Source organism: Miscanthus floridulus, chromosome 19 (genome assembly GCF_019320115.1).
Source record: "Miscanthus floridulus cultivar M001 chromosome 19, ASM1932011v1, whole genome shotgun sequence".
In the NCBI taxonomy this organism is placed as follows: Eukaryota; Viridiplantae; Streptophyta; class Magnoliopsida; order Poales; family Poaceae; genus Miscanthus; species Miscanthus floridulus.
Window position 1 is genome coordinate 80780704 of NC_089598.1, and position 25503 is coordinate 80806206.

Genomic DNA, 25503 nt, shown 5'->3' on the forward strand with positions numbered 1-25503 from the left:
GCTTCTATTCATGATGTCTACACAAGAAGCTTCTATTTTTTTATGAGAAGCAATGGATATTATGGAGTTCTATTCTTCCTTAAGGTAATCATATTAGTTTTAGTCTACATTATTCATCGATGATTATCAAACATGTTAAATTTAAAATATATCACTAGATTTGTTTTCGCTTTGCAAAAAAAAAATTAGCGCTTATATATATTATAAGATTTATATATAGTCTAGAGGGGCCGTCGCGACGAGTTTGCCAGAGGGCCTCAAAATCTTAGGACCGACACTGCACACACGAGAGCACCGCCAGACGCCAGCGAGTAACAAGCATCGCCCCCTCACGGCCAGCGAGTAGCAGCAGAGAGATGGGCATCAGGCGCCTGACGACGAGCTTCAGGCTGCACGAGCAAGCCTCCGTCGCAACCGGTGGGGACCACCTTCATATGCGTGCACGGACAGGTTCCATGGATGACCATGGGAGGACGGAGGCGAACCAACGAGGCGGGAGCTTGCCTACTCACGGCCGTCGATTTCAATGAAGATGGCCAACTTGAGCCCGGATCGAGCTGTAAGTCGCCGGATCGATCTCCACCCCGTCGTAATCGAGCTGCTCGTCTGTGGGTCTGGGCTCCCATCGCTGCTCCAATCTAGATGCTACAGTGATATCCCTTTCGTAACCCACCCTCCCCACTGGATAGATTTGGTGGGACGAGAGGCCATCACGTCCAAAACCAAATCCCAATCCGATGAACAGTTGTACAGCTATCGGGTTATGGAATCCCTGTCCCACCCCTGTATTTATCATTTGGCCTTTAGCAACTTGACAGGCGACACGCGCAGACCAGAGCCCCTTAAACCCCTCTCGCTGCACACTGCCACGCAGCGCTCCGCTCCCATCCCATCCCCTCTCTTCCCCGATGGACGCGCCGATGAAGCGGTGGAACCAGCCCGGCGGCGCGCACCCGACACACCGTAAGGTCGTGGAGGAGCCCTTCCACCCCGCACTCCCTACACCTGCCGCGCCATCATTGAGAAGGGCTTCTCTACCGCCGCGTCTTCCTCCGCGCCCCGCCCCTCCATCCTCCCCTTCCCCGTCACCCGCCACCGCTTCCACGGCCCCGTAAGCCACCACCGCCCTCCCAAACCCTAGGCCCCTAACCTCGATGTGCTTCGTTGCTTTTAGATTGTATACTCCCCGCTGACCAACTACTACTTCCCCGTTTCGCAGCACTGGGGTCCCGTGGCAAAGAACGCCCCCAAGGACGGGGCTGTAGACGACGAAGACGAGATGGACATGGACGAGACAGACTACCATCATGTGGCTGCTGATGCAATTGGTCCTGTGAGAAGGAAGGAGAAGAAGGGCATGGATTTTAGCCGGTGGTGTGAGTTTGTTGGCGATATGTCACGATGCCGCCGGTGTCGGAAACTGAAGGAGGCACTGACGATGGGGAAGCAGCTGCTGGTGGAGAAATGACCCAGGAGGCAATACAACCGACAAGGCCCAAGAGGAAGGTCCAGCCCAATAGAAGGTACTTCGGCCCAAGTTGGACGAAGTCATAGGGAGAGACGTTATATGTGAAAAGGGGGAGTAGAGGAGAGGGGGGAGGAGGAACACGGAACGAACTGGCTGGCTGCGTTCGAATCGATGGCGAGCACCGCTCTATGTATCCCTAAACAATGTTCAAAAGGCGCTACTAGGCGCTCGCCTAGGCGCGCTTACGCGCTAGGCGGAGGGGTGCCGCCTCGCCTAAGGGGGTAGGCGGAAGAAAGGCGGCCTGACCGCAGATCCAGAGTGGCAGAGGTGGCGAGCGCAGCTTGGAGGAGGCTAACGGTGGGTATGGCCGGGAGGCAGGACCTTTAGTTCATGGCAGAGGAGTCGGGGACGTTGCGCAGTAGTGGTAGCCGTGGCAGAGGAGGTGGAGAAGCAGGGACAGGGGCGGCGGCGGGTGCGAGTGGCACGGAGGAGGCAGGGACGGGGGTAGCAAGCAGCGCATGGGACGGGAGAGGCAGGGATGGAGGCGGCGGGCACCACGGCCAGTCGTGCGGTGGATGATACGAAGGGGTACGAAGGGATAGGGTGGGGGATGAGGTTAGAGATAAGGCTTGCTGCTCAGATATGGGCTTAGGCTGCTTTATGGGCCTTTCTATACAACTCTTGGCCCACAGGTGTCCTGTTTTTTTTTTCTTTTCTTATAGAATTTTACAGGTAAAATATGAATGGATATAGAACGCCTAGAAAAATGCCTTGAAGCGCCTAGGCTAGCCTTGGCTCGACTAGGCTCTATGCTATGGGTCAGCGCCTAGAAACCGCCTAGCGCCTTCTTGAACTTTGTCCCTAAACCCACTCACTTTCCGTGTTGATCCATTCTAAACTAGTGAAATTGCTAGTAGTGTCATAACAATTGGTATCAGAGGTCACTCGACCCCGTGGGCGTCCGGCGGCGGCGATCTCGTTCTCGCTTCCAGGTGCGTCTCCGTTCTCGGTTCGTTTGCCTCGATCTAGACTCGTGATCCCCGACGGCAGGCTCTCCTCTGTGATTCGCTTTCGTAGCGTTGATCGCGAGGATCCATAGGTTCATGCCAAGGTTGAGTTGGTCGGCAATCGTTCCTCGAATGAGCACACTAATTTCATTGTGTTCGCCCTGTTCGAGCGTTTCCTGCTTCTGGATCCATTCTGGCGGCAGTCCCAGATTACTTGTTTCACCCTCAGTATCAAACTCGAGAACAAAAGCGCATCACCTAGATGGAATCCCAACTCAGTGACCTGACCCAGATGCTGAAGGAGTTGCAAGTTCAGAACACCTCGATTCAGCGCACGCTCAACGATAATCTCGCGGTACTTCAGGATGTGGGCGTGTGGCGTCCACAGATCGATGCCAAGGTTGACGAGCTTCATCACTCGGTCGTCAATCTGTAGCAGAAGGTGGACCAGCTCACGGCACAACCTCCACCAACCATGGTAGCTTCTCATGTCTACGACATGGAGACCATCGACCTCACGAAGTCCGCGGCTCATCGCCAGCATACGGCTTCTTCTGGGGCCACACAACAGCCTATTGGCACCGACATCGAAACCAGTAACCGAGGCATTGGCAACGGGGTGGTCACCACCTTTGTGCCTACCCCGGTCGAAGGTGCGCATAATTTCCCTCATCCATATGTTGGTTCATTGGAGTCTCAGTTACACTTTGACATGACCAAAGCTATACCTCAGATTGAGTTTCCTAAGTTTGATGGAAAAACCCCAAAGCTCTAGCAAAAACAATGTGAATCCTATTTTGATGTTTATGCCATTCATCCTAACATGTGGGTCAAGCTGGCCATCATGAATTTTGTGGGTTATGCGGCCTTTTGGTCCCAATCTGTAGAAACAATTCTTCAGCGTGCTACTTGGCCTGAACTTTGTGCCACCATTTGTCAATGCTTTGAGCGAGATCAGCAAAGTCACTTAAATCATCAATTCTTTAGGCTCAAACAAACCTCCATAGTTTCTTTATATATTGAGCAATTTGATGATCTTATCCACCAAATACTTGCCCATGACCCCAATTTCAGCCCTCATGTCATCATTAGTTGTTTTATTGATGGGTTGCAAGATAATATTCGCTCTGTAGTACTTGTACATCATCCTGCCAGTTTGGATGCTGCTTGTTCCCTTGCTCTGTTACAGGAAGAGGTGTTGCTGGATATTCCTTGCAAGGATGGCAAACGACAAGATGGGGGATCATCTACTCGAAGTTCTTATGCAAGAGTGTCTTATTCACCAATGTCTCCTCCAAGAGCTCTGGCTGGAACACATTCACCTGGCGCTCAAAAACCTGTTGAGCCATCTAAACCATCAGGGTTGGAAGATAAACTTTAGAACATCAAATCCTATAGAAGGGCCAAAGGATTGTGTTTCAAATGTGGTGATAAGTGGAATCTAGCACATAAATGTGCTACTACTGTAGCTCTGAATCTTGTGGAAGAGTTATGGCAGCTCTTACCTGAAGAAGATGCCATTTCACAGAGTGAGCTTGACAAGCATAGTTCTGACTCAGGTGAAGATTTGATGGAATTGTCTTTGTCTGCTGTGCAAGGTACTGATTGTCATCAAACTATCAGGTTAGCAAGCACCCTGAATCAACTCTCTGTGGTATTATTAGTGGATTCTGGCAGTACTAGTAGCTTCATCAGTTACACTTTGGCTAGTTGTCTTCCTAATTGGACTCCATTGCTTGATCCTATTCAAATCAGAGTGGCCAATGGTACCTTATTACAGTGCACTTATGAGTTGCTTAATTGTCCAGTGATCATCCAGGGTCATATTTTTTTGGTCAATACAAAGATATTACCCTTGTAGTGTTATGACATCATATTTGGTATGGATTGGTTGAGCCAACACAGTCCCATGGAAATTCATTGGAGAAACAAGTGGCTTTGTTTCAATCATGCTGGTCAGAAGATTCAGTTGACTGGATTGTAGCCCAATCTGCAACAATGCCCCACTATTACTGCATCTGAAGTTCTAGAGCTATGTTCAACTGATCAACTCTGGTGTATTTTGGAAATGTTTCAATTAGAGCCCCAACCTATATCTAGCAGTTGGCCTGCTGACCTTCATGCCTTAATAGCTCAGTATGAAGAGTTGTTTGATAAACCTATTGGCTTGCCACCAAAATGACATATCAGTCACACCATTCCATTAGTTCCTGGAGCTCAACCTTTTCGGTTAAGGCCCTATCGTTATAATCTAGCACAGAAGGATGAAATAGAAAAAGCAAGTCCAAGAACTGTTGCAGAATGGTTTAATTCGGGAGAGTAATAGTCCTTTTGCTTCTCCAGTGCTGCTAGTTAAGAAGAAAACTAGAGATTGTCGAATGTGTGTGGACTACAGAAAACTAAATGCCTTGACGGTCAAAAACAAGTTTCCTTTACCTGTAATTGATGAAATTCTGGATGAATTGACTAGAGCCAAGTGGTTCACTAGTCTGGATATGACGGTTGGGTATCATCAGATACTGATGGAAGAATTTGATCAATATAAGACAGCTTTTTAGACACACCATGGCCATTACGAGTATACAGTCATGCCATATGGAGTCACAGGTGGGCCAGCCACATTTCAACAGACCATGAATTATATCTTGGCACCTTTACTCAGGAAGGGTGTAGTTGTTTTTATTGATGACATGTTGGTCTATGCATCTACTTGGGATAGTCATCTTCAAATCCTTCACCAAGTGTTTCAGCTCTTGCAGCAGCATGGCATTAGAATTAAACTGTCTAAATGCTCATTTGCCCAGCAACAGCTCAAGTATTTGGGACACATTATTAGTGGTGATGGTGTTGCTACGGATCCCAAGAAAATCTAGGATGTTCAGCAATGGCATGTCCCTACAAATGTGAAAGATGTCAGAGGTTTTATGGGGTTGGCTGGGTATTACAGGAATTTTGTGCAACATTTTGGTGCTATTGCTAAGCCATTGACTGAACTATTAAAAAAGGGCATTGTTTTTGTGTGGACTTCTATCCATCAAACTGCCTTTGATCAGCTCAAGCAAGCCTTAACTACTGCTCCTGTTCTTCAATTGCCAGACTTCTCTAAAGTGTTTATTATAGAGACTGATGCTTCAGCTAAAGGCATTGGAGCTGTCTTACAGCAAGAGGGTCACCCTATAGCATATATCAGTAAAGCTCTAGGACCTAAGAATCAAGGTTTATCAACATATGAGAAGGAATGTTTGGCTATCTTGATGGCTGTAGATCATTGGAGATCTTATCTTCAACATGCCTAATTTCATATCAAAACTTATCAGAAGAGTCTTGAGAATCTCACTGATCAAAGATTAACCACACCATGGCAGTTGAAGGCTTATACTAAATTGCTGGGACTGAATTATAAAATCATTTATAAGAAAGGTTCAGAGAATTCTGCAGCTGATGCTCTTTCTAGATTACCATCAGCCACTCACCATGTGCCCCAAGACTTCTATGCTCTATCCACCTCTCAACATGTCTGGGTTCAACAGTTAACTAAAACTTATGGTACTCACCCTGCCACTTCTAAGCTGTTGACCTCACTAGTTATTTCTTCTCCTTAAGGTCATTTTTCTTTGGACAGTGGCATTATTAAGTACAAATCTAAGATATGGGTTGTTAGCAGTCCGCAGTTGCAACAACACATTATTTCAGCTTTACATTCTTCAGCTATTGGGGGTCACTCAGGGTTTCTGGTTACATACATGAAGATCAAGAAGATGTTTGCTTGGCCTGGCCTCAAATCAATGGTGAAGGCTTTTGTATCTCAGTGTTTAGTCTGCCAACAGGCTAAATCTGAAAGAGTCAAATACCATGGACTTCTTCAGCCTCTTCCTATGCCTTCACATGCTTGGCAAGTGGTGAGTTTAGATTTTGTGAAAGGTTTACCTCTATCTAAAGGTTGCAACTGCATTCTTGTAGTGGTGGACAAGTTTTCCAAATATGCCCACTTTATTGCCTTGACTCATCCTTTCACTGCCCTGCAAATAGCTAAGGTCTATTTAGATCATATCTATAGATTACATGGATTGCCAACTGCTCTAATCTCGGATAGGGACAAAATCTTTACTAGTGCTATCTGGAAGGAACTTTTTTGTCTATCTCAAACTGAGTTGCAGATGAGCACTGCTTATCATCCGCAAACGGATGGGCAAACTGAGCGTGTCAATCAATGCTTAGAAGGCTATTTGAGATGTGTTGTTCATGCTTGTCCCACTAAATGGAAGGATTGGTTACCCTTGGCTGAATTTAGGTACAGCACAAGCTATCATTCATCTTTGAATCGTACCTGTTTTGAAGTATTGTATGGACATGAGCCTAAGCATTTTGGTATAGATCATATTCAGGACTATGCTATTCCTGATTTGGAGAAATGGTTGTCTGATCATCGGTTGATGGAGCAAGTATTGCAGCAGCACCTGATTAGAGTCCAACAACGCCAGAAACATCAAGCTAACAAAAACCGTACTGAAAGGAGCTATGCTGTTGGTCAGTCAGTGTTCGTTAAGCTATAGCCTTACATTCAAACTTCTTTGGCTCATCGTTGCAATCAGAAATTATCCTTCAGATATTTTGGTCCCTTCAAGATTATTCTAAAAATTGGAAATGTGGCTTATAAGTTGGACTTACCAGCAACATCAAGTGTGCATCCTGTCTTTCATGTATCTAAGCTCAAGGTCGCCGTCACTGCTCCTGATCAGCTTTGAAGCTGATCTTTCCAGCGGCACCGGCTTGGGGACAAGCCGGTTCTCAAGGAGGGAGGAATGTCACGATGCCACTGGTGTCGGAACCTAAAACTGAAGGTGGCACTGATGATGGGGAAGTAGTTGCTGGTGGAGAAATGACCTAGGAGGCAATACAACCAACAAGGCCCAAGAGGAAGGTCCAACCCAATAGTAGGTACTTTGGCCCAAGTTGGACGAAGTCGTAGGGAGAGACGTTATCTGTGAAAAGGGGGAGCAGAGGAGAGGGGGGAGGAGGAACACGGAACGAACTGGCCGGCTGCGTTCGGATCGATGGCGAGCACCGCTCGATGTATCCCTAAACCCACTTTCCATGTTGATCCATTCTAAACCAGTGAAATTGCTAGTAGTGTCGTAACACGATGCTCCCCCCAAACAGAGGCAGGGGAAGCCAGTGCAGGCCAAGAAACAGAGCGATCAGAGAATTGATGCTGGGGCTATGGCTTCTAAGGTATGTGGTGTGGCAGCTACGTGGAGAGGATTGGAGGGAGGTGCTATGCGGCTTGACACTGGAGAATTGGAGGGAGGTGCTATGCGGCTTGACAGTGGGAATACTAAGGAAGGACCAGGTGTCGTGCTTTCGGTTTCTGATGTGGTGTCCAAGAAGCCGATGAGTCAGGCTGAATTGAGAGATGAGTTGGTGAAGGCAGGTGAGGTTAGGAATTCGGCATCACAAGCAGAGAGTATGGACCTGGACAGCAGGGAGTCATCGATGGAAGCAGAGATCAATGCAGAGAACATGGCTAGGTTGGCTAGGATGTCTGCAGGGGAGATTGCAGAGGCCCAAGCAGATATTGTAAATAAGCTGAACCCTACATTGGTGGAGATGCTGAGGCGGCGGGGAAAGGAGAAATCTGGAGGTGCCAAAGATGTGGGTAAGGACAAGGGTCTGGAAAACTCAGGACCGCAGAAGACCAAAAGGGCTACACCAGGGGATTGGTTGACTGCTGGTGAACATAGTGGGCACTCTTAGAAGGCATGGAGTGAGAGAGTGGAGCGGATCAGGTCTTGTAGGTTCACATTAGATGGAGACATATTGGGGTTCCAATTTTCTCACGAGCAACAAGATGGTATATCACATGGTTTTGCTCATCTGAGCCACATTTGCTTCTGTTGATGACTTGATGTGGTATCCTTTAGATGACAACCTATATCTCCCACTTTCAGGCAAGAAGATGCATTCAGAAAGTGTTGCTGAGCGTGATTTCCTTAGAATAGAAGGAGATCCTACAGCTGTTGGGTACACATTCAAGGAGGCAGTGGCACTTACCAGGAGCATGGTTTATTTTTTATACACCCTCTATTTCTAATATTATTTGTCCATTTACTTGGGAGGTTTTTTTCTGTCGAATATGAAGGAGAGCTGCCTATCATTGCATTAAGAAGAAAACCCAGAATACAATGCGCACACAACACATGCCACACCCACACACCAGTCACTCTTAGTTAGAATCATTTCAGTTACATAAAAACATGAGCCGACCTAAACACTATCTAGCCAACTACCTGGCGACTACCTCCAGATGTGATAACCCCTTAGTGCCAGCAAGGTGCCAAAGATGGGCCTCAAGGATATTTCTAATCACAAGCTGAATTCTGAGATTGGCTCCATTAAACACAAAGACACAGTCATTATGATGTTTCCAGAGCATCCAAGCACTTTGGACAATTAGTGAGTTCAAATCTTTCTTGACTTTCTCCACTGCATCCAACTGATGGGATAAGTCTCATGTGTGGGTCTTTGTGGGGCTGTACTGGTCACATGGTCCTTGTGGTTGCATGGTCTATTTTTAGGACAGCATCTTACACTAGAGGACAGCATCTTAGAGGACAGCATCTTAGCATCTTAGACTAGCATCTTGACATATGCTTGGCTGGCTAGCAGCCTATAAATATGTACCCCCAACCCCTCAGGTTGGCATGGCATTTGGAAATAAACCAGAAAATTGCCTCAACTCCTAGTGTCATCCTCTCTCGATGAGAGTAAGAATTCTGCTACTACCAAGAGTAAGAATTCAGCGACTAACAACTGGTATCGGAGCCGTACTATCCTATAGCCTGAGCATCTCCTGCTCATCTCCTTTCCCAGCCGCACAACAACCCCAGCTAGGAGCAGCAGCAGCTCCAGTCGCTCCTACTCACTCCTCTCCCTCTACGCAGATGAGCAGCAGCTCATCTGAAGCAGCCCTCTCCCCATGCAGCAGCCCCCCGGTAGCGCATCATGTCCATAGGGTAGTCTCAACGCTCAATCGCCTCAAGCACACGGCGTCGGCAAGAGGCCGAACTTGCCGCGGCAGAGGAACATGAGCGAGCGGTGGTAGAGACCGCTGCGGCGGCGGCAAGGGCATCGAGGCTGGCAGTGGTGGAGCTGGCAGTAGCCAGAGCGGAGGCGGAAGTAGCGGCGGCGGTGGATGCAGCGCGTGTGGCGGCAGCAGAGGTCGAGGCCCTGCACGGCAGCATCAGCAGCTCCGTTTCTGCTGACGACAGCGCCGACGCGGACCTCGAGTTGCTGGGGAGGGAGGCAGGACGAGCGCGGGCGGCGCAGTGGGCAGCCGCGCACGCCCACAAGTGCGGCGGTAGCCCCGACAGGCACGGACGCGCTGGTGGCGGTGGCGGATGGGTCGATGGAGAGCGCGGCCTTCATAGGCAGCGTGACTCTCTCCCTGGATCTGTACCGTAGTTACCACAGGCTCTAGGCTGTCGTCAGGGACGTTGGCCCCGGCGGTGGGTGGCCTACCCTCACCAAGACCAACTACGTCGAGTGGGATGCGGTGATGAGGGTAAAGCTCCAGGTGCGGCACATGTGAGAGGTAGTCCGGTACGGCGACGTCGACTACGACCTAGATTGATGGGCGCTGGATGCCCTCATCACTGTAGTTCCGCCCGAGATGCAGTTCTCGCTTATCAACAAGAGGACTGTCAAGGAGGCTTGGGATGCTATCGCTGCGGCACGCATCGACACTGACCGCACCCGCAAGTCCACACTGTAGGCACTTCGTAAGGAGTGGGAGAACCTGGCCTTCAAGCCAGGTGAGGACGTTGATGACTTCGCTCTCCATCTCAACACTCTGTTGCAGAAGATGGTGCAGTTCGGCGATGACACCTACAGCGAGGAGAGAGCTATCGAAAAGCCCTTCCGCTGCGTCCCCGAGAAGTACAAGCAGATGGCTTGCTCGATCGAGTAACTGCTGGATCTCTCCACGATGTCAATCGAGGAGGTGATAGGTCGCCTCAAGGTCATCGACAGCAATGAGCCAAAGTCCCTCTCGAGGCCCATCACCACTGGCGGGAAGCTCCTTCTCACTCGGGAGCAGTGGCTTGCCAGCCAGGGTGATCGGAAGAAGGGGGAGCCTTCTTCCGCGATAGGCGGCCGCAAGCGTGGCAAGCCGCGCAAGGCGCACAGAGATGCCTAGGCCGGGGTGTGAGGACGTGCCGACGGTGATGCCCGCAGAGGCGCCTAGGGCGGCGCCGCCGGCAGGCACAAGCAGGCACGAGACGACGCCTGCCGCAACTGCGGCTAGCTTGGCCATTGGGCCAAGGACTGTCGATAGCCATGACATGGCCAGGCCCACGTCGCACAGGCGGAGGAGGAGGAGCTGGCTCTGTTCATGGCACTTGCAAGCATCGAGCTACCTCCAGCGGCACTAGCCGCAGCGGCTCTCCTCCACCTTGATGAGCCAAAAGCACACGCCCTCCTCGGTGATGGCTCCGGCAATGACAAGACTGACGAGTGGTGCCTCAACACCGGCGCCACCCATCACATGACCGGTCGACGAGAGTTCTTCACTGAGCTTGACTCTAGCGTCCGAGGCTCCATCAAGTTTGGGGATGCCTCCAGCGTTGAGATCAAGGGCGTCGGCTCTGTCATCTTCACCGCCGTGTCTGGTGAGCACAGGCTACTCACTAGAGTCTACTAGATCCCTGCATTGAGGAACTCCAACATCAGCTTGGGATAGCTGGATGAGAACAGTTCACGCGTGGTGGTTGAGAATGGAGTCATGAGGATTTGGGATCGCCGTTGTCGCCTTCTTACCAAGGTATCTAGAAGCGCAAATCGACTCTACATCCTTAACATGCAGGTGGCACAACCCCTCTATCTCGCTGCTCGTCGGGATGACAAGGCGTGGCAGTGGCACGAGCGCTTCGGGCACCTTCACTTCGAAGCCCTAAAGCGGCTCAGTGCCATGGAGATGGTGTGAGGCCTGCCGTGCCTCGACCATGTGGAGCAGCTCTGCGACGTCTATGTGTTGATGAAGCAGAGGTGACTCCCCTTTCCCCAGTGGGTGAGCTTTCGAGCTAAAGAGAGGCTCGAGTTTGTGCACGGGGACTTGTGTGGCCCGGTGACACTGGCCACACCGGGAGGACGACGCTACTTCCTGCTGCTCGTCGACGACCTCTCTCGCTACATGTGGGCGATAGTCCTCGGCAGCAAGGGAGAGGCTGCGGACACCATCAGGCGCTCGTAGGCTGCTGCGGAGGCAGAGTGCGGTCGCAAGCTGCGCGTGCTACGCACTGACAATGGCGGCAAATTCACGGTGGCTGAATTCGTGTCATACTGCGCTGATGAGGGCATTCAGCTCCACTACTCCATACTGTATAGCTCGTAGCAGAACGGCGTCGTCGAGCGGCGCAACCAGACGTTTGTGGCGATGGCTCGGGCCCTTCTCAAGCAGAGGGGGATGCCGGCTGTCTTCTGGGGAGAGGCGGTGGTGGTAGCCATCTACATCCTCAACCGCTCGCCTACCAAGGCGCTCGACGGCAGGACACCGTATGAGGCTTGGCATGGGCGCAAGCCGGCGGTCTCCCACTTGAGGGTCTTCGGCTGCCTCACGTTTGCCAAGGAGCTTGGCCACATCAGCAAGCTCGATGACAGGAGCACTCCGGGAGTGTTCATCGGCTACGCGGAGGGCTCGAAGGCCTACCGCATCCTCAACCTGAAGACACAGCGTGTGTGCATGGCGTGCGACGTTGTGTTCGACGAAGGGCGAGGATGGGTGTGGGACAAGGCGGTGGATGACGGCTCAGCTCTGACGTACGACGACTTCACTGTCGAGTACGTCCACTTCGAGGGAGCTGGGGGAGTAGGTAGCTCTTCTTCGGTGAGCGCGTCTACCCCAGTCCCCGAGCCTCCACCGACCCCGGCGCCTGCTACCCCGACAGCACCACGCTCTCTAGCAAGGACCTCGGCTGCAATGAGTCCTTCGCCGGCTCCACCACAGCCGGCACCGCCACGTACTCCAGCACCGACAGGCACCTCTCCGGGCACATCTACTCCAACACCAGCTCGTGTCGAGCACAGCCCGGTTGAGCTCGCTACTCCGCTCTCTCACGACGAGGAGCGCATCGACGCGTACCACGACGGCGAGCCGTTGCGGTACTATACGATGGAGAACCTTCTCGACGACCAGCCGGTGCCGAGACCGGTGCCTCACGACCTGGAGGCGCAATTGCACCTTACGTGTGACGACGGCGAGCCTCGGTCGTTTGTAGAGGCCGAGAGACACGCGGCATGGCACGCCGCGATGTAGTTGGAGATGGATGCAGTCGAGAAGAACCGCACCTGGCAGCTTACTGACCTTCCTCGTGGTCACCGCGCAATCACCCTTAAGTGGGTGTACAAGCTAAAGAGGGATGAAGCCGGCGCCATCATCAAGCATAAGGCTCGCTTGGTGGCATGAGGTTTCATGCAGCAGGAGGAGGTCGACTTCGACGACGCCTTTGCTCCCATGGCACGGATGGAGTCCGTGCGACTCCTCCTTGCGCTAGTTGCCCAGGAGGGCTGGCTTGTTCATCACATGGATGTCAAGTCGGCGTTCCTTAATGGCGACTTGAAGGAGGAGGTCTACGTGCACCAGCCACTGAGATTTGCGATCCCCGGCAAGGAGGGCAAGATGCTCCACCTGCGCAAGGCCCTCTATGGCTTGTGGTAGGCACCGAGGACGTGGAATGCCAAGTTGGATTCCACGCTAAAGGGGATGGGCTTCGAGCAAAGCCCGCACGAGGCGGCCATCTACCGATGGGGCAGTGGAGGAAATGCTCTGTTGGTGGGTGTCTACGTCGACGACTTGGTGATCACCGGCACCAAGGATGCGGAGGTGGCGGCATTCAAGGAAGAGATGAAGGCCACCTTCCAGATGAGTGACCTAGGGCCTCTCTCCTTCTACCTGGGAATCGAGGTGCACCAGGATGACTCCGGGATCACGCTTCGACAGACCGCCTACGCCAAGCGCGTCGTTGAGCTAGCTGGGCTCACCGACTGCAACCCAGCTCTCACTCCGATGGAGGAGAGGCTGAAGCTGAGCCGCGATAGCACGACGGAGGAGGTGGACACTACGCAGTACCAGCGTCTTGTGGGGAGCCTTCGCTACCTCGCCCACACACGGCCGGACTTGGTATTCTCCGTCGACTATGTTAGTCGGTTCATGCAGCGACCGACGACGGAGCACCAGCAGGCTGTGAAGAGGATCATCCGCTACGTTGCGGGGACTCTCGATCACGGCCTCTACTACCCTAGGTGCCCTGGGGCGGCACACTTCATCGGGTACAGCGACAGCGACCACGCCGGCGACATCGACACCAGCAAGAGCATGAGCGGGATCCTCTTCTTCCTCGGTAAGTGCCTCGTTAGCTGGCAGTCGGTCAAGCAGCAGGTGGTGGCCCTGTCCAGCTGCGAGGCCGAGTACATAGCGGTCTCCACCGCTTCGACTCAGGCGCTTTGGCTCGCTCGACTGCTCGATGATCTCCTCGGCAGAGACACTAGAGCGATGGAGCTCAGGGTGGACAGCAAGTTCGCTCTGGCCCTGGCAAAGAACCCCGTGTTCCATGAACGCAGCAAGCACATCCGGGTGAGGTACCACTTCATCCGAGTCTGTTTGGAGAAAGGGAGCATCAAGGCGAGCTACATCAACACCAAGGACCAGCTTGCGGACCTGCTCACCAAGCCCCTTGGGAGGATCAAGTTTCTTGAGCTCTGCTCTAGGACCGGGATGGTTCAACTTTTCCACATAACGACGCACAAGATTTAGGGGGAGAATGATGGGATAAGTCTCATGTGTGGGTCTTTGTGGGGCTGTGCTGGTCACATGGTCCTTGTGACTGCATGGTCTGTTTTTAGGACATCATCTTAGACTAGAGTTCAGCATCTTAGAGGACAGCATCTTAGCATCTTAGACTAGCATCTTAGACTAGCATCTTGGCATATGCTTGGCTGGCTAGCAGCCTATAAATATATACCCCCAACCCCTCAGGTTGGCATGGCATTTGGAAATAAACCAGAAAATTGCCCCAACTTATAGTGTCATCCTCTCTCGATGAGAGTAAGAATTCTGCTACTACCAAGAGTAAGAATTCAGCGACTAACACCAACCATTTACTTGGGAAGGGTTATTCCAAAAATGTCTTCTTAATAAGAAAATTAAAAGTGTGATTGCTACGATAATTTCCACTCTCTATCCTAGTGATGTGAAATGTCTTCCAAAAAGGTGTGTTAGCCGGAAGGGTAATTTCCAAAAATGTCTTGGGAAATCACTCCCTCTCTCCCTCTCTCCATTTACTTGGGAAGGGTAATTTTCAAAAATGTCTTCATATGAACAGTGTTCTCCGGCAGAACAATATTTTTATCTCACAACCATCAGCCGGAACAGTATTTTGACTTATTTTTCAGTCATGTCGAACACTCCGTAAAGGTGTGTTAGCCTGTGTGTCCATGCATGTGTCCAGGTTCATTGTGTCTAGCAGATTTTCAGATAGTAGTCAAGGAGAATAAGACAATCATAGGAGTTATGACTGCAGTAATTAGGAGGATATCATGGGCAGGTGTACGAGCTATATATATGAAAAAAATGGTGAGAGAGAAAGAGGGAGTGATTTTCCTGTATATATGATAAAATGGTGAGAGAGAGAGGGAGTGATTTCCTAGTGTGTGTTTGTGATAAAACACTGAGATAGGAGTGATTTCCTAGTGTCTGTGATAAACATTGAAGATAGAGGGAGTGACTTCCTAGTGTGTGTTTGTAATGAACACTGAGAAAGGAGGGAGTGATTTCTGTCAAGTTGTTAGGCGAGGTAATGAGTTTTTTTCACAAATTTGGTTTGTGTAGAGCATTAGCTATTGAACTGGTTATCTGTCAAGTTCAATGTTCTAGTCTATTTTATACTTCTGTGTCAACATAGGAGTGCCACGGCGAGCGTAGTAAATAGTAACCGTCATTGCCTCAGGTTTCAAAGAATGCATTTTGGCAAAATTGGCTCCTGGACACTCTTGGAACCTGGCTTTTGCCACAGACCACTAAAAAAAGATGGCTTTGCTAGAAGCCATTACAAATATGATGTAATTTGCTACAAGACACTACAACCCTTACAATGATATTTCACAACCAAACATGTCATATAACACATAATATATGGACAAGTTTGCCCCTGCCCTTCCATTCACCAATAGAAGTGTACGTTTCAGCTACATAATTTACTGTGCACGTCATGCTTCAGCAAAATAATACAAAAGGCACAATAAACAGGTTTAGCCACAACAGGCTATCAAGTACACTACTAAATCACACATTACAAGGTCATTATTTCTTCTTGGACCTGACGACCTTCGACTTCTTCGCTTTTCCCTTCTCATGGACAACTGGAGATAATGCTGGAGATGCAACAGACTCTATAGTGTCTTCAAGTTCCAATTCCAATATCCTATCCTTGACCCATTGATTTGTTGCCATTTTGGTCTTCTCGACTTTTCCGGTGCTTTGACAAGTGTGTTCGTGAGGTATCTTTTTTATCTGCGTCAAATGGAAACAAAATCAGAATTGCTTCGGCATTAGTGTCCCCCTGCAACACACAAGGCATGCACTGCTGCCGACCAACATCATCCATGAAATCAGATTTGTAATTTCTTCATAGCACGTACTTGCACTGAGAGCCTTCTTATGTCCCAGTACATATCAATTGCATGAAGCGGTTCATGGTCAGATGTAATTTCTTCATAGCTATGACTCAGAATCTCAGATTGTCCCAAATAGGTGACACACAACTTGCGCATAGCGCCTAGCTTAATTTCTGTACTAATACCACCTAGCAAATCATTCCATCGGGAAAATAGCAGAAGACTTACCAATCGGGAACCCATGAAAAATCAGCATGGTCCTGCGAGAAAATCTCGCTGAAGAATCGTGGAGTCTCCACCTGTGGGATTCCCCCGCCGGGAGGAACCGCAGCCCCGCTTGGATGTGCCATCGGGGGGAACCTCTGCAGCCAGCACCGGCCTTTGCCGCCGATGCCGCTGGGAGGAAGCGCCGCGCCACCAGGAAGTAAGATCGCTGCCGTGGGAGGGGCCTCCGACGCCCCTGCCGGGAGGGGACCGGCCGCCGCCGCAGCCGCCGCCTGGAACAGACCTCCCGTGCGGCCGTGCGGGGAAAGAACGATAGCCGATCTGTTCTCTCGTGAGGGATTAAAGGGGCAAGGGCAAAATTGTCAATTCCCATGGCTATGGATTAAAACTGAATATAAAGACATAGTGTCTCCCAGCAAATTTGCATCTATTTACAGTGTCTTGTGGCAAAGCCAAATATTTTTGGTGGTCTACAGCAAAAGACACATTCCAAGAGTATCTCTGAGCAAATTTTGCCATGCATTTTTTACATCATTTGTTAAAATATAGTTTTTTATTTTTAAAAGTTGCAACATCAAGACATGTGATATAATTCAGCTTCCTCAAATTGTAGGTTCCGGGGCAGCGTGTGCTTGCACTGCAACTTCTTGCTTCTATTCTGAATAGGGCATTGCAGAATCTTCATAAGATTGATCTAATGGATAATGTTAAAGGAATGAATTCTAATGAAAAATTCGATGACTGGTAAGCAATTTGGTCCTATGCCCTTGGGCCTGAACCAGAGTTGGTACTCTCCCTAAGGTAAAAATACCTTTCTTAAATACCCCCTTTGTTATCAATGCAGACCCATTTTCTTGGGAGTTAGCTTCACAATTTTATCTTCTGAGGAAAAGAGTGGAGCTATTGCATGGCTTCTACTCTTTACCCCTATCTATTGCTGGCACTGGCATGCTATCTACTGAGTGTTTGTGCTATGTGACCTTGCGATCTAAACGTTGTTCCTTATTTATTGGATTCAGTGCTTCCTTGTTACATGCACGGAGTAATGTTATGCATTCAGATTTACGATGCGTATAAATGAAGAGAACCATAAATGGAATATTTGAATAGTTTGATCAGTAGTAAACATGTAAAAACAATCATGGACCTCTCATATTTGTGTTGCCCCTTAGCTTTGTATTTTAAAGGTGGCATGTGTGTTGGTGTTTGCGTGTGCATCCCACCTTGTTATCTAAAATACATGGTTGCATTCTTTTTGTTTGACCCAAAGGTAACTATTTGGATTTGGGACCTAGGGATGCCAGTTTCTTTTCTTTCCTATTTTCTACTTTGCTCTTTCTGTTACTAACTGAAGCATTTGCAGGATGGCTTTGAATGATAACCATGATTCTGTAGTTCTGAGTTGTGCTAAAGTAGTTAATGTCATGCTGAGCTGTGAGTTCAATGAATCCTATTTTGAATTTTCAGAGGTAACTTTGTCTTTTATGGGAGGTTCTACTCTATTTTTTGTTGCTAGTTTGAGCCTCATTTTGTCATTGTTATACTTGCAGAAAGTAGGTAATGGAAAAGATATCTGCACAGCTCCTGTGTTTCGTAGCAAACCTGACCTAGATGGAGGCTTTCTTGAAGGTGGGTTTTGGAAATACAACACAAACCATCAAATATACTCCCACATTATGGTGCCAATGATGAGGACGAAGCTGATGACAAGCAATACAATTCAGGATGATGTTGTTGTGTCTGGCCAAGATGTTGCTGCTGGTTTTGTTAGGATGGGGATACTTCCACGAATCTGTTTTCTGTTGGAGGTCAGTTTTTGTCCTTTTATTCTTATTTGATTTGTTGTCGTTTCTTTGAAAATACCACCCCACCAACGTGGCACTGACAAGTAAGGATCAATTCAGGTTTATTGAATGATATCAGAGGCTGTTTGAAAGTTCGACTGATTTATCATGTTCAATGTTGCTATTGGACCACCTGGTCCTCACCAGCAAATACCATTTGCTTTGGTCACACCATGTCAATATCTGTTGCTAGTGAAAGTGTAATAAGATAATTATGATTAGCTTCTGAATTTTTAGCACTAACCTTGGAAATTGGGATTCCTTGGAACATATTGTGGTGCTAGGTGTCCTATAATTATGACTCACTATCAATTACTCACTCAAGTAGAGCTTTTGTGTTGTTGCTTGCCTCATCCTGTGGGGCTAGTATCTAGGACATTTCTATTCCTCTTAATTTATGCTTGGAGTTCCTGCCATTTTTTCTTAATAATTGCCATAAAATTTTAATTGGACGTACCTATTAGTTTATCATATCTTTTATCCAACATCTGCCTATAATTTTGAATGTATCCCCTGGCTTCTGTGCTGTTCCTTTGAACTCGGTCATGATATTTGTTCCACCAGGTATAGTGCATTTGCATTGCACTTGTACATTTTTAGTGAGCCCTGTATCAGCTAATGCCTAGTTGACTCATTTATTTTTTTTGCTAATAATTTTGTTCTTTTCTTTCAAAGAGTGATTGTAATCATTAAGGGTGTTAAACTGAACCTTTTCTTTTCCATTGATTCAGATGGACCCATCTCCTGCTTTAGAAGATTATCTTGTATCGGTTCTTGTAGCACTAGCCAGGCACTCCCCACATTCTGCTGATGCAATCTTGAATTGCCCAAGACTTATTCAAAGTGTTACTAAACTGATGATAAATCAAGGATCAATGGAAATTCGCTCCTCACAAATCAAAGGGGTTACTCTCTTGAAGGTAATTTTTTGGTTCTTTTGACACCCCTGTGTTATAGAGTTATCGTGATAGATAGTTGGCATCATTGATTGACATATTGCACGAATGCTGATGCTGAATAATTCCTGTAGGTGCAGATTATTATTAGACAGGTGCTTCTCTTGGTCATCCTTGCGTACTTTACTGACCGGGAGATGTGTTATAATATTCATGGTTTTAAAGGCGTCGCCTAGGCGACGCCTAGGCGTCCAGGCGTACTCAGCTCGCCTTGGGAAATAGTGGCGCCTTGTCGCCTAGGCGCCGTCTAGGCGTCCAGGCTTACCAAGCACTCGCCTGGACGCCTAGCCGCCTTTAAAACATGGATAATATTCCCAGTAATGTGTGGCACTCGTCTGAATTATTAGTTGAGCTCAAATGATTTTCTTTGTATGCAAGTGCATTAATAGTTCACATCGATTGCCATATGGTATAGATGTTTCATGAATTGTTTCCTTTCTAGTTCATGATGCGTTCCTTGTCTCCCTCAATCACACTGCCCTCCACATTTTATGTACCCACACATACTAATTTATGTGTTTTGATATTTTATAGCGTGCATTTTTTTTTGACGGTCAACGGGGGGGAGGCGTTCCCCACCTGATTTATTTGATTATAATGGCTCTAAACGGCCTCGTAATGTACATATATTGTTTATAGAAGCACCTCGGTGGTTACAATTTGTCGAAGCGATTAGAGCAGCCTAAGGTCCAACGTTTCAGCCCTGGCCTGTTCTAGCCATTTCTAAGATATGACACCATACGTCGGCGACTTGCTTTTTCTTTCTCGGAAGTCTGAACCTCCATTGTTCTGCAGCAATCTTGTAGTTTATTAGCACCTGATCAACCGAAGTGGATTCTTGTCTGAAGACTTTTCCGTTCCTGGCCTTCCACAGGTGCCAGCAACCCAGCGCTATGAAGGCAGAGAACTCATCAGTGGGTATGCCTGCAGTCGTTGAGATGGTATGTAAGGATTGAGTTGTGAGTTGCAGCATTTCTGGTAGATGAAGCCTCTGCCAGAACATAGTCGCAATGGGGCAGCCGTTGATGATGTGCTCCGGTGTTTCGTCGGCCTCGTTACATACCTCACAGGTTCTATCATCCAGTAATCTCTTGTTTTGTAGCACCGATCGTGCATGGATTCTTCCTTGAACTAGAAGCCACATGAAAAGCTGCACTCTAGGCGGTGCATGGTTGTCCCAGACGAAACTAGCCCTGGGGTCATCCGGTTGGCCCTTGGCCTTCAGTAGTTTATAAATAGCACCACTGTCGAGCCCTGAATCTCCCTTGCTAAATAAAGATGTCCGTTGGTCCGGTGTTTGCGAAAGTGTGGTTGACTGGATGATCTGTAGTAGGTGATGTAGGTCCAAGCATGCCCTTTGAGACAGGCGCGGTACCAGAGTCCGCTGCAGGCCGGTGTGTAACATCTGGGATACCGTGCATATTCACTTCTATGTTCCAGTAATATTATACTTTGAAAATACAGCATCTTGAAAGCTAGTGCAATCGACTCATATTCTAGAAAACATGCGCGGCTTCCCTTGTTTTTCTGCCAAACAGGACTTCTTTTCAGCATCTAAAGCCACATATTCTGTTTTGATCAGGTTTTGTCCAAATACAACAGGCAAACTTGCTAGAATTTTGTGAACCATGGAGTTTTTCAGCAGGCATTGTGGCACTGGTACAGAAAAGCTGGTACTATTGAGGACTGGGTAAGATCTGGAAAGGAAAAATGCAAGCTTAGTTCAGCAATGATGGTTGAGCAGCTGTGGTTTTGGAGAACCTGCATCTCTTATGGGTTTTGTATAGCTCACTTTGCTGATTTCTTTCCTGTTTTGTGTCTGTGGCTCAGTCCTCCTGAGTTTGAGAAACTAAGTGAACACAATGTTCTTGTTGAGTTTAGTTCTGTTGCTAGAGAGTCATATCTTGTCTTAGCAGCTCTGGCACAAAGGTTACCGCTCCTTCATTCAGTGGAGCAGCTTGCCAATCAAGATATGGGAGTTTCTGCCAGTTATATTGAGACATGTTCTTGGAGCCATGTTGTCCCGATGGTAGACTTAGCATTATCTTGGTTACATCTTAATGATATTCCCTATGTAAGTTCACTAATCAGCGGGCAGAATAGGAATACAAAGCACATGGTAGAGGCAAGCTATTTGATTTTGGTGATTGCTTCTGTGCTAGGCATGCTTAATTCAATTTTGGAAAGAATATCACCAGATGTCACTCCTGAGGATAAAAGTTACAGCTTGCCCTGGATACCTGATTTTGTCCCCAAAATTGGCCTGGGCATAATAAGTAATGGATTTTTCAGCTGCTCGAGCACTGTTGCTGTTAGAAATGCAGAGCATCAGTCTTTTTGTTGCGCGTCTTTGGTGCAGGGACTATGTTATAGGAGATGCCATGGTAATGTTGATGTATCATTGTCTTCCATAAGCTGCCTTCAAAGATTAGTGCAGCTATCCTGGTCTGTTGACAGAGTGATCCAGGGAGCCAAAAAAAGTTGTTCTGAGTGTTTCAATGAGTCCGGAACAGGTGTAGCTGGCAAGCTACTAGGAGAAGGTATCTCCAGTTTATGGCATAATGATTTGCTACACTTGCTGACTTCGCTATTGCCAATGATTTCATCACAATGGTCCATATCACAGAACATAGAGATGTTTGGTAGAGGAGGACCACAGCTCCTGGTGTTGGGTTTGGCTGGGGGGCATGTTGTGGAGGGTTTTGGTCTCTTAAATGCCTACTTGCACAATTGGATTCGCAATTGGTTGTAGAATTGATCAAATGTTTCTCTTCAGTTCAAGGAAGTCCTGTCATCCTCGATGAAGGTGTGAAGTCAGATAATGTGACTAACACAGTTGTGACAGCTTCAAATTGGATCAGTTCTTCCCTAGGGTTGTCTTTGATTGCCGAACCTGGACAAATCTATATGTTGGAGAAAGCTTTTGATATGATTTTTGAACCTTCCATTCTGAAGTATCTCAAATCATCTATACACAAATTTGCCTCTGACATGGAATTACTGAAACCTTTTGAATGGGACATAAATGAAGATGGATATCTGCTCTTCAGCAGTGTTCTCAAAACACATTTCAGATCCAGATGGTTAGCCGTCAAGAAGAAGCATTCAGATAAATACGCAGGAAATAATAGCAGCACTAAGATTTCAAAAACACCAGAGACATTGGAGACAATTCAAGAAGAAACAGAATTGACAGAAGCTGTAAATCAACCTTGCAACACATTAGTGGTAGAGTGGGCGCATCAGAGACTGCCTCTTCCTATCCAATGGATTCTAAGCGCAGTTTGCTGCATTGATGATCCAAAAGGCACGCTCTCAACATCAGCCAACTATATTCTTGATATCTCAAGGGCTGGTCTTATCTTCCTTTTAGGTCTGGAGGCCATTTCAGCTACCCTGTGCCTTCATGCTCCTTTGATCTGGAAAATTCATGCACTTTCGGTCTCTATCCGCTCTAGCATGTATTTGCTACAAGAAGACAGAAGTAGGGATATTTTCTGTGCTTTACAGGAATTGTATGGACAGCATCTGAACAGGTTATGCCAGAAATTCTGTAAATCTAACTCTGTCGAGGAAGTTAAGGGTGTTGCAGTGACCACTTCAGAGGAAGCAATGGAGATCAGTAGCCTCGAAATTCTCAGGTTCCAGGAGAAAAATTCATGGAAGCTACACTACTTTTGTTGAGAACCTAGTTGATCAATTTGCAGTTGTCTCATATGGAGATTTTGTTTTTGGTCGGCAAGTGGACATTTATCTGCATAGAAAGGTTGAGCCAGCAGTACGGCTTGCAGCATGGAATGCACTGTCTAATGCGTATGTGCTTGACCTGTTACCCCCGCTAAGACAAATGCATTGGCAATGCCCAAGGATACTTGGAGCCTCTTGAGGTACATTTTCTTTAATTTATTTTGCATTTCTGTTCCAGAGAACCTTTTTCATGGAGTAAGAGTAACTATGTGAATGATTTATTTTGGAACTTGACCTTTGTACTCTGTTTGTCTTTGTCTATTGCACAGCCTACAATATGCAGTAGACAGTGCAAGATTTATACTATTTTGCTGACATTTATTTTGGTTTTTATATGTATGATTTCCATACCATCATTTAGTATGATTAACTTCTGTAGTTGGCTGCCTCTCCATGTTCAAAGAACATAGTCTCACTCAGTTTTTTACAATACTTGTGCAGGATGATGAAAAAGTTTTGGAATCTTATGCTAAATCATGGACGTCTGGTGTCTTTGACAAAGCTTTACAGCGTGATTCCATGGCCTTCACATTGGCAAAGCATCACCTTTCAGGCTTTGTCTTCCAGTCCAGCGATTCTGGCAAAACGCTGCGAAACAAGCTGGTCAAATCGCTTATCCGGTGCTATGCACAGAAGCGGCATCATGAGGTAATTGCTCGCTCATGTTTCTTTGAATGCTTGGGACTCTGCAATTCCTTCGACGTATAAGCTTGACCTGTCCTGAGTATCTGTTGAATTCTGTACAACAGGCTATGCTGAAGAGCTTCGTTCTGCAAGGCATCACACAGGATTCCAATAGCAGTGGTAATGAGCTTGATCGGCGATTTGAAATCTTGAAGGATGCCTGTGAGATGAACTCCTCCCTCTTAGGTGAAGTCCAGAGACTGAAGGCATGTCTTGGCCAATGAAGACCAGAAACTTAAGTGTGCCATTGACTAGTGATTACTTTCAATTTTGATGAGGGGGACGCCGAGTAGGCAGCAACCCTGAGTTATGCTTCCTTGACTCCCCTTCCACCTCTCATACTCGGTATCGTGGTTTTACATCTGGATGCTCGTTACTCGTTAGTCGTGAGATGGCACTATTCCCGCAGTTCAAGTCAGAACGAAGGCATCACGTATAGTCAATAACAAAAAGCCATCATTCAGTTCTACTTGCTGCTTTGGAGATAGGTTTCAGTTCCAAGACGTCTAAGAGCAGGTACAATAGGAGAGAGAAGCAGCTTGTCGCAACTTCCACCGCCGAGCGCTTGCGCGATTCCCCATGGTTTGTGGGGCCCGCCACCACCAGGCTCTCGTGACTCGTCCAACCGCGTCGAAGCGATGCGCTCGTACCTCGCCGCCGGCTTCGCAGGTCGTCTACGCCGCGCCCGCCGCTGTCCTCACGCCCGCCGCCATCGTCCTCGCCGCGTCCACCGCCGTCGCGCAAGGTCGTGCTCGCGGTGTTCGCCGTCGTCCGCACCCCGGCCGCTGTCGTCCGCGCCGCAGCCGCAGCCGCACACCCTTCATCAGCTCCGTGCAAGCACGCACGCAGGCGACCGCGGACGCAGCCGCGCGCTCTTCAGCTAAGTGCATGCACGCAGGCGACCCCGGCCGCCGGAGTCACGCGGCAGTGGCGGTACACACAGGAGTCACTCTTGGAGGCGATACTGGGCGTCGGCCCCCACTTGGTTTGAAAAATTTGCTAAACACGACGGTCTTGTTCGCTTGGCTGATAAATATGGCTGAAAATACTGTTGATTAATTTTTTATTAAAAAATATATTATTTATTAGCTGAAAAAATACATCTTATATACCGAGCGAACAGGGTGCACATGTTTGCCACCTGGTGAACTTGAGAGGAGTGCTAGGCAGAATACTGCAGCTAGTGTTTTGTCCATTCTGATTTGACTTTCCATCTTAGACGCACGGTTGGAATAGAATGAGATGTCTTACTCTCATATTTTGTCAATTCATAAATTGAGTAAGCTTTGCTAGACACTACTATGATACTAGCTGGCATTGTTGGCGCCACCGAACTTGCCCGGCCGTTGCTCCCTACAGGCGAGGAGTTTCTCATCACATATTGGCTCCTTGGCTCTGTGTACGCCGGTGGCTGCGATCCTGCTCCGCCGTGCTGACGGCCATGTGCCCTCCAGCCCTGCGCATGAGGCGATGAGAAGGCTCCGTCGAGCGCCTCTGCTTCTTCCCCTCGGATGAAGAAGACGGAGGAGAGTACGAGAGATTGGGGAAAGGTGAAGATAAGGTGAACCCCGTACAATTAAAAAAATATGTTTTACACATTTCCTATTGTACAGTCGCCTGAAATCTGTCTCTGTTTCAGGCGATACCTCCTCCGTTGGATGGAGTTTGCGATCTGTGCACTTTGGGTACGATCTTTCTTATCGGGTCCGGGCACCGGAGGCCGCATCCGCTACTACCCAACGGACCGAGAACCCAATTCGGAGACTGTTCGTATTCCTCGATCCCCGCGCATAAAAAGGTATCGTGCTTTCTGGAGCTCGTCACGGTGGCGATTGTTCTGCCCCTCTCCGTGGTTCTCCCCGTCGAGGCTCGTCGGCGTCCCCTCCTCGACGATTCGGAGGCTCGCT

At 48.3% G+C, this 25503-nt stretch overlaps 1 protein-coding gene and 1 long non-coding RNA gene across 8 annotated transcripts; one reads left to right on the top strand and one right to left on the bottom strand.

Annotated features, from left to right (window-relative positions):
- The first annotated feature begins 275 nt into the window (after positions 1–275).
- On the top strand, positions 276–24014 carry LOC136525244 (transcriptional elongation regulator MINIYO-like). 7 transcript variants are annotated; one of them, XM_066518240.1, is made up of 9 exons: positions 7577–8326; positions 8424–8536; positions 16979–17166; positions 17729–17834; positions 17916–18173; positions 18941–19129; positions 20748–23052; positions 23354–23560; positions 23662–24014. In XM_066518240.1, the coding sequence occupies exon 7, from the start codon at positions 20895–20897 to the stop codon at positions 21915–21917; it is 1023 nt and encodes a 340-aa protein (XP_066374337.1). In that variant the 5' UTR covers positions 7577–8326; positions 8424–8536; positions 16979–17166; positions 17729–17834; positions 17916–18173; positions 18941–19129; positions 20748–20894; the 3' UTR covers positions 21918–23052; positions 23354–23560; positions 23662–24014. The 7 variants fall into 4 exon arrangements, with proteins under 7 accessions (XP_066374339.1, XP_066374337.1, XP_066374342.1 ...); XM_066518241.1 differs by having other exon boundaries at positions 18941–19114; XM_066518242.1 differs by lacking the exons at positions 7577–8326; positions 8424–8536 and adding an exon at positions 276–559.
- Positions 15624–16704, bottom strand: LOC136529441 (uncharacterized). Its single transcript, XR_010777289.1, has 2 exons — positions 16369–16704; positions 15624–16036 (listed from the first exon to the last, which is right to left on the bottom strand). It is a non-coding gene; the product is annotated as an uncharacterized lncRNA (long non-coding RNA).
- Positions 24015–25503: the final 1489 nt, after the last annotated feature.

Bases quoted from the DNA above. Each gene is read 5' to 3' on its own strand.
- LOC136525244 (XM_066518242.1), top strand. From the start codon at position 20,895: ATGATGGTTGAGCAGCTGTGGTTTTGGAGAACCTGCATCTCTTATGGG.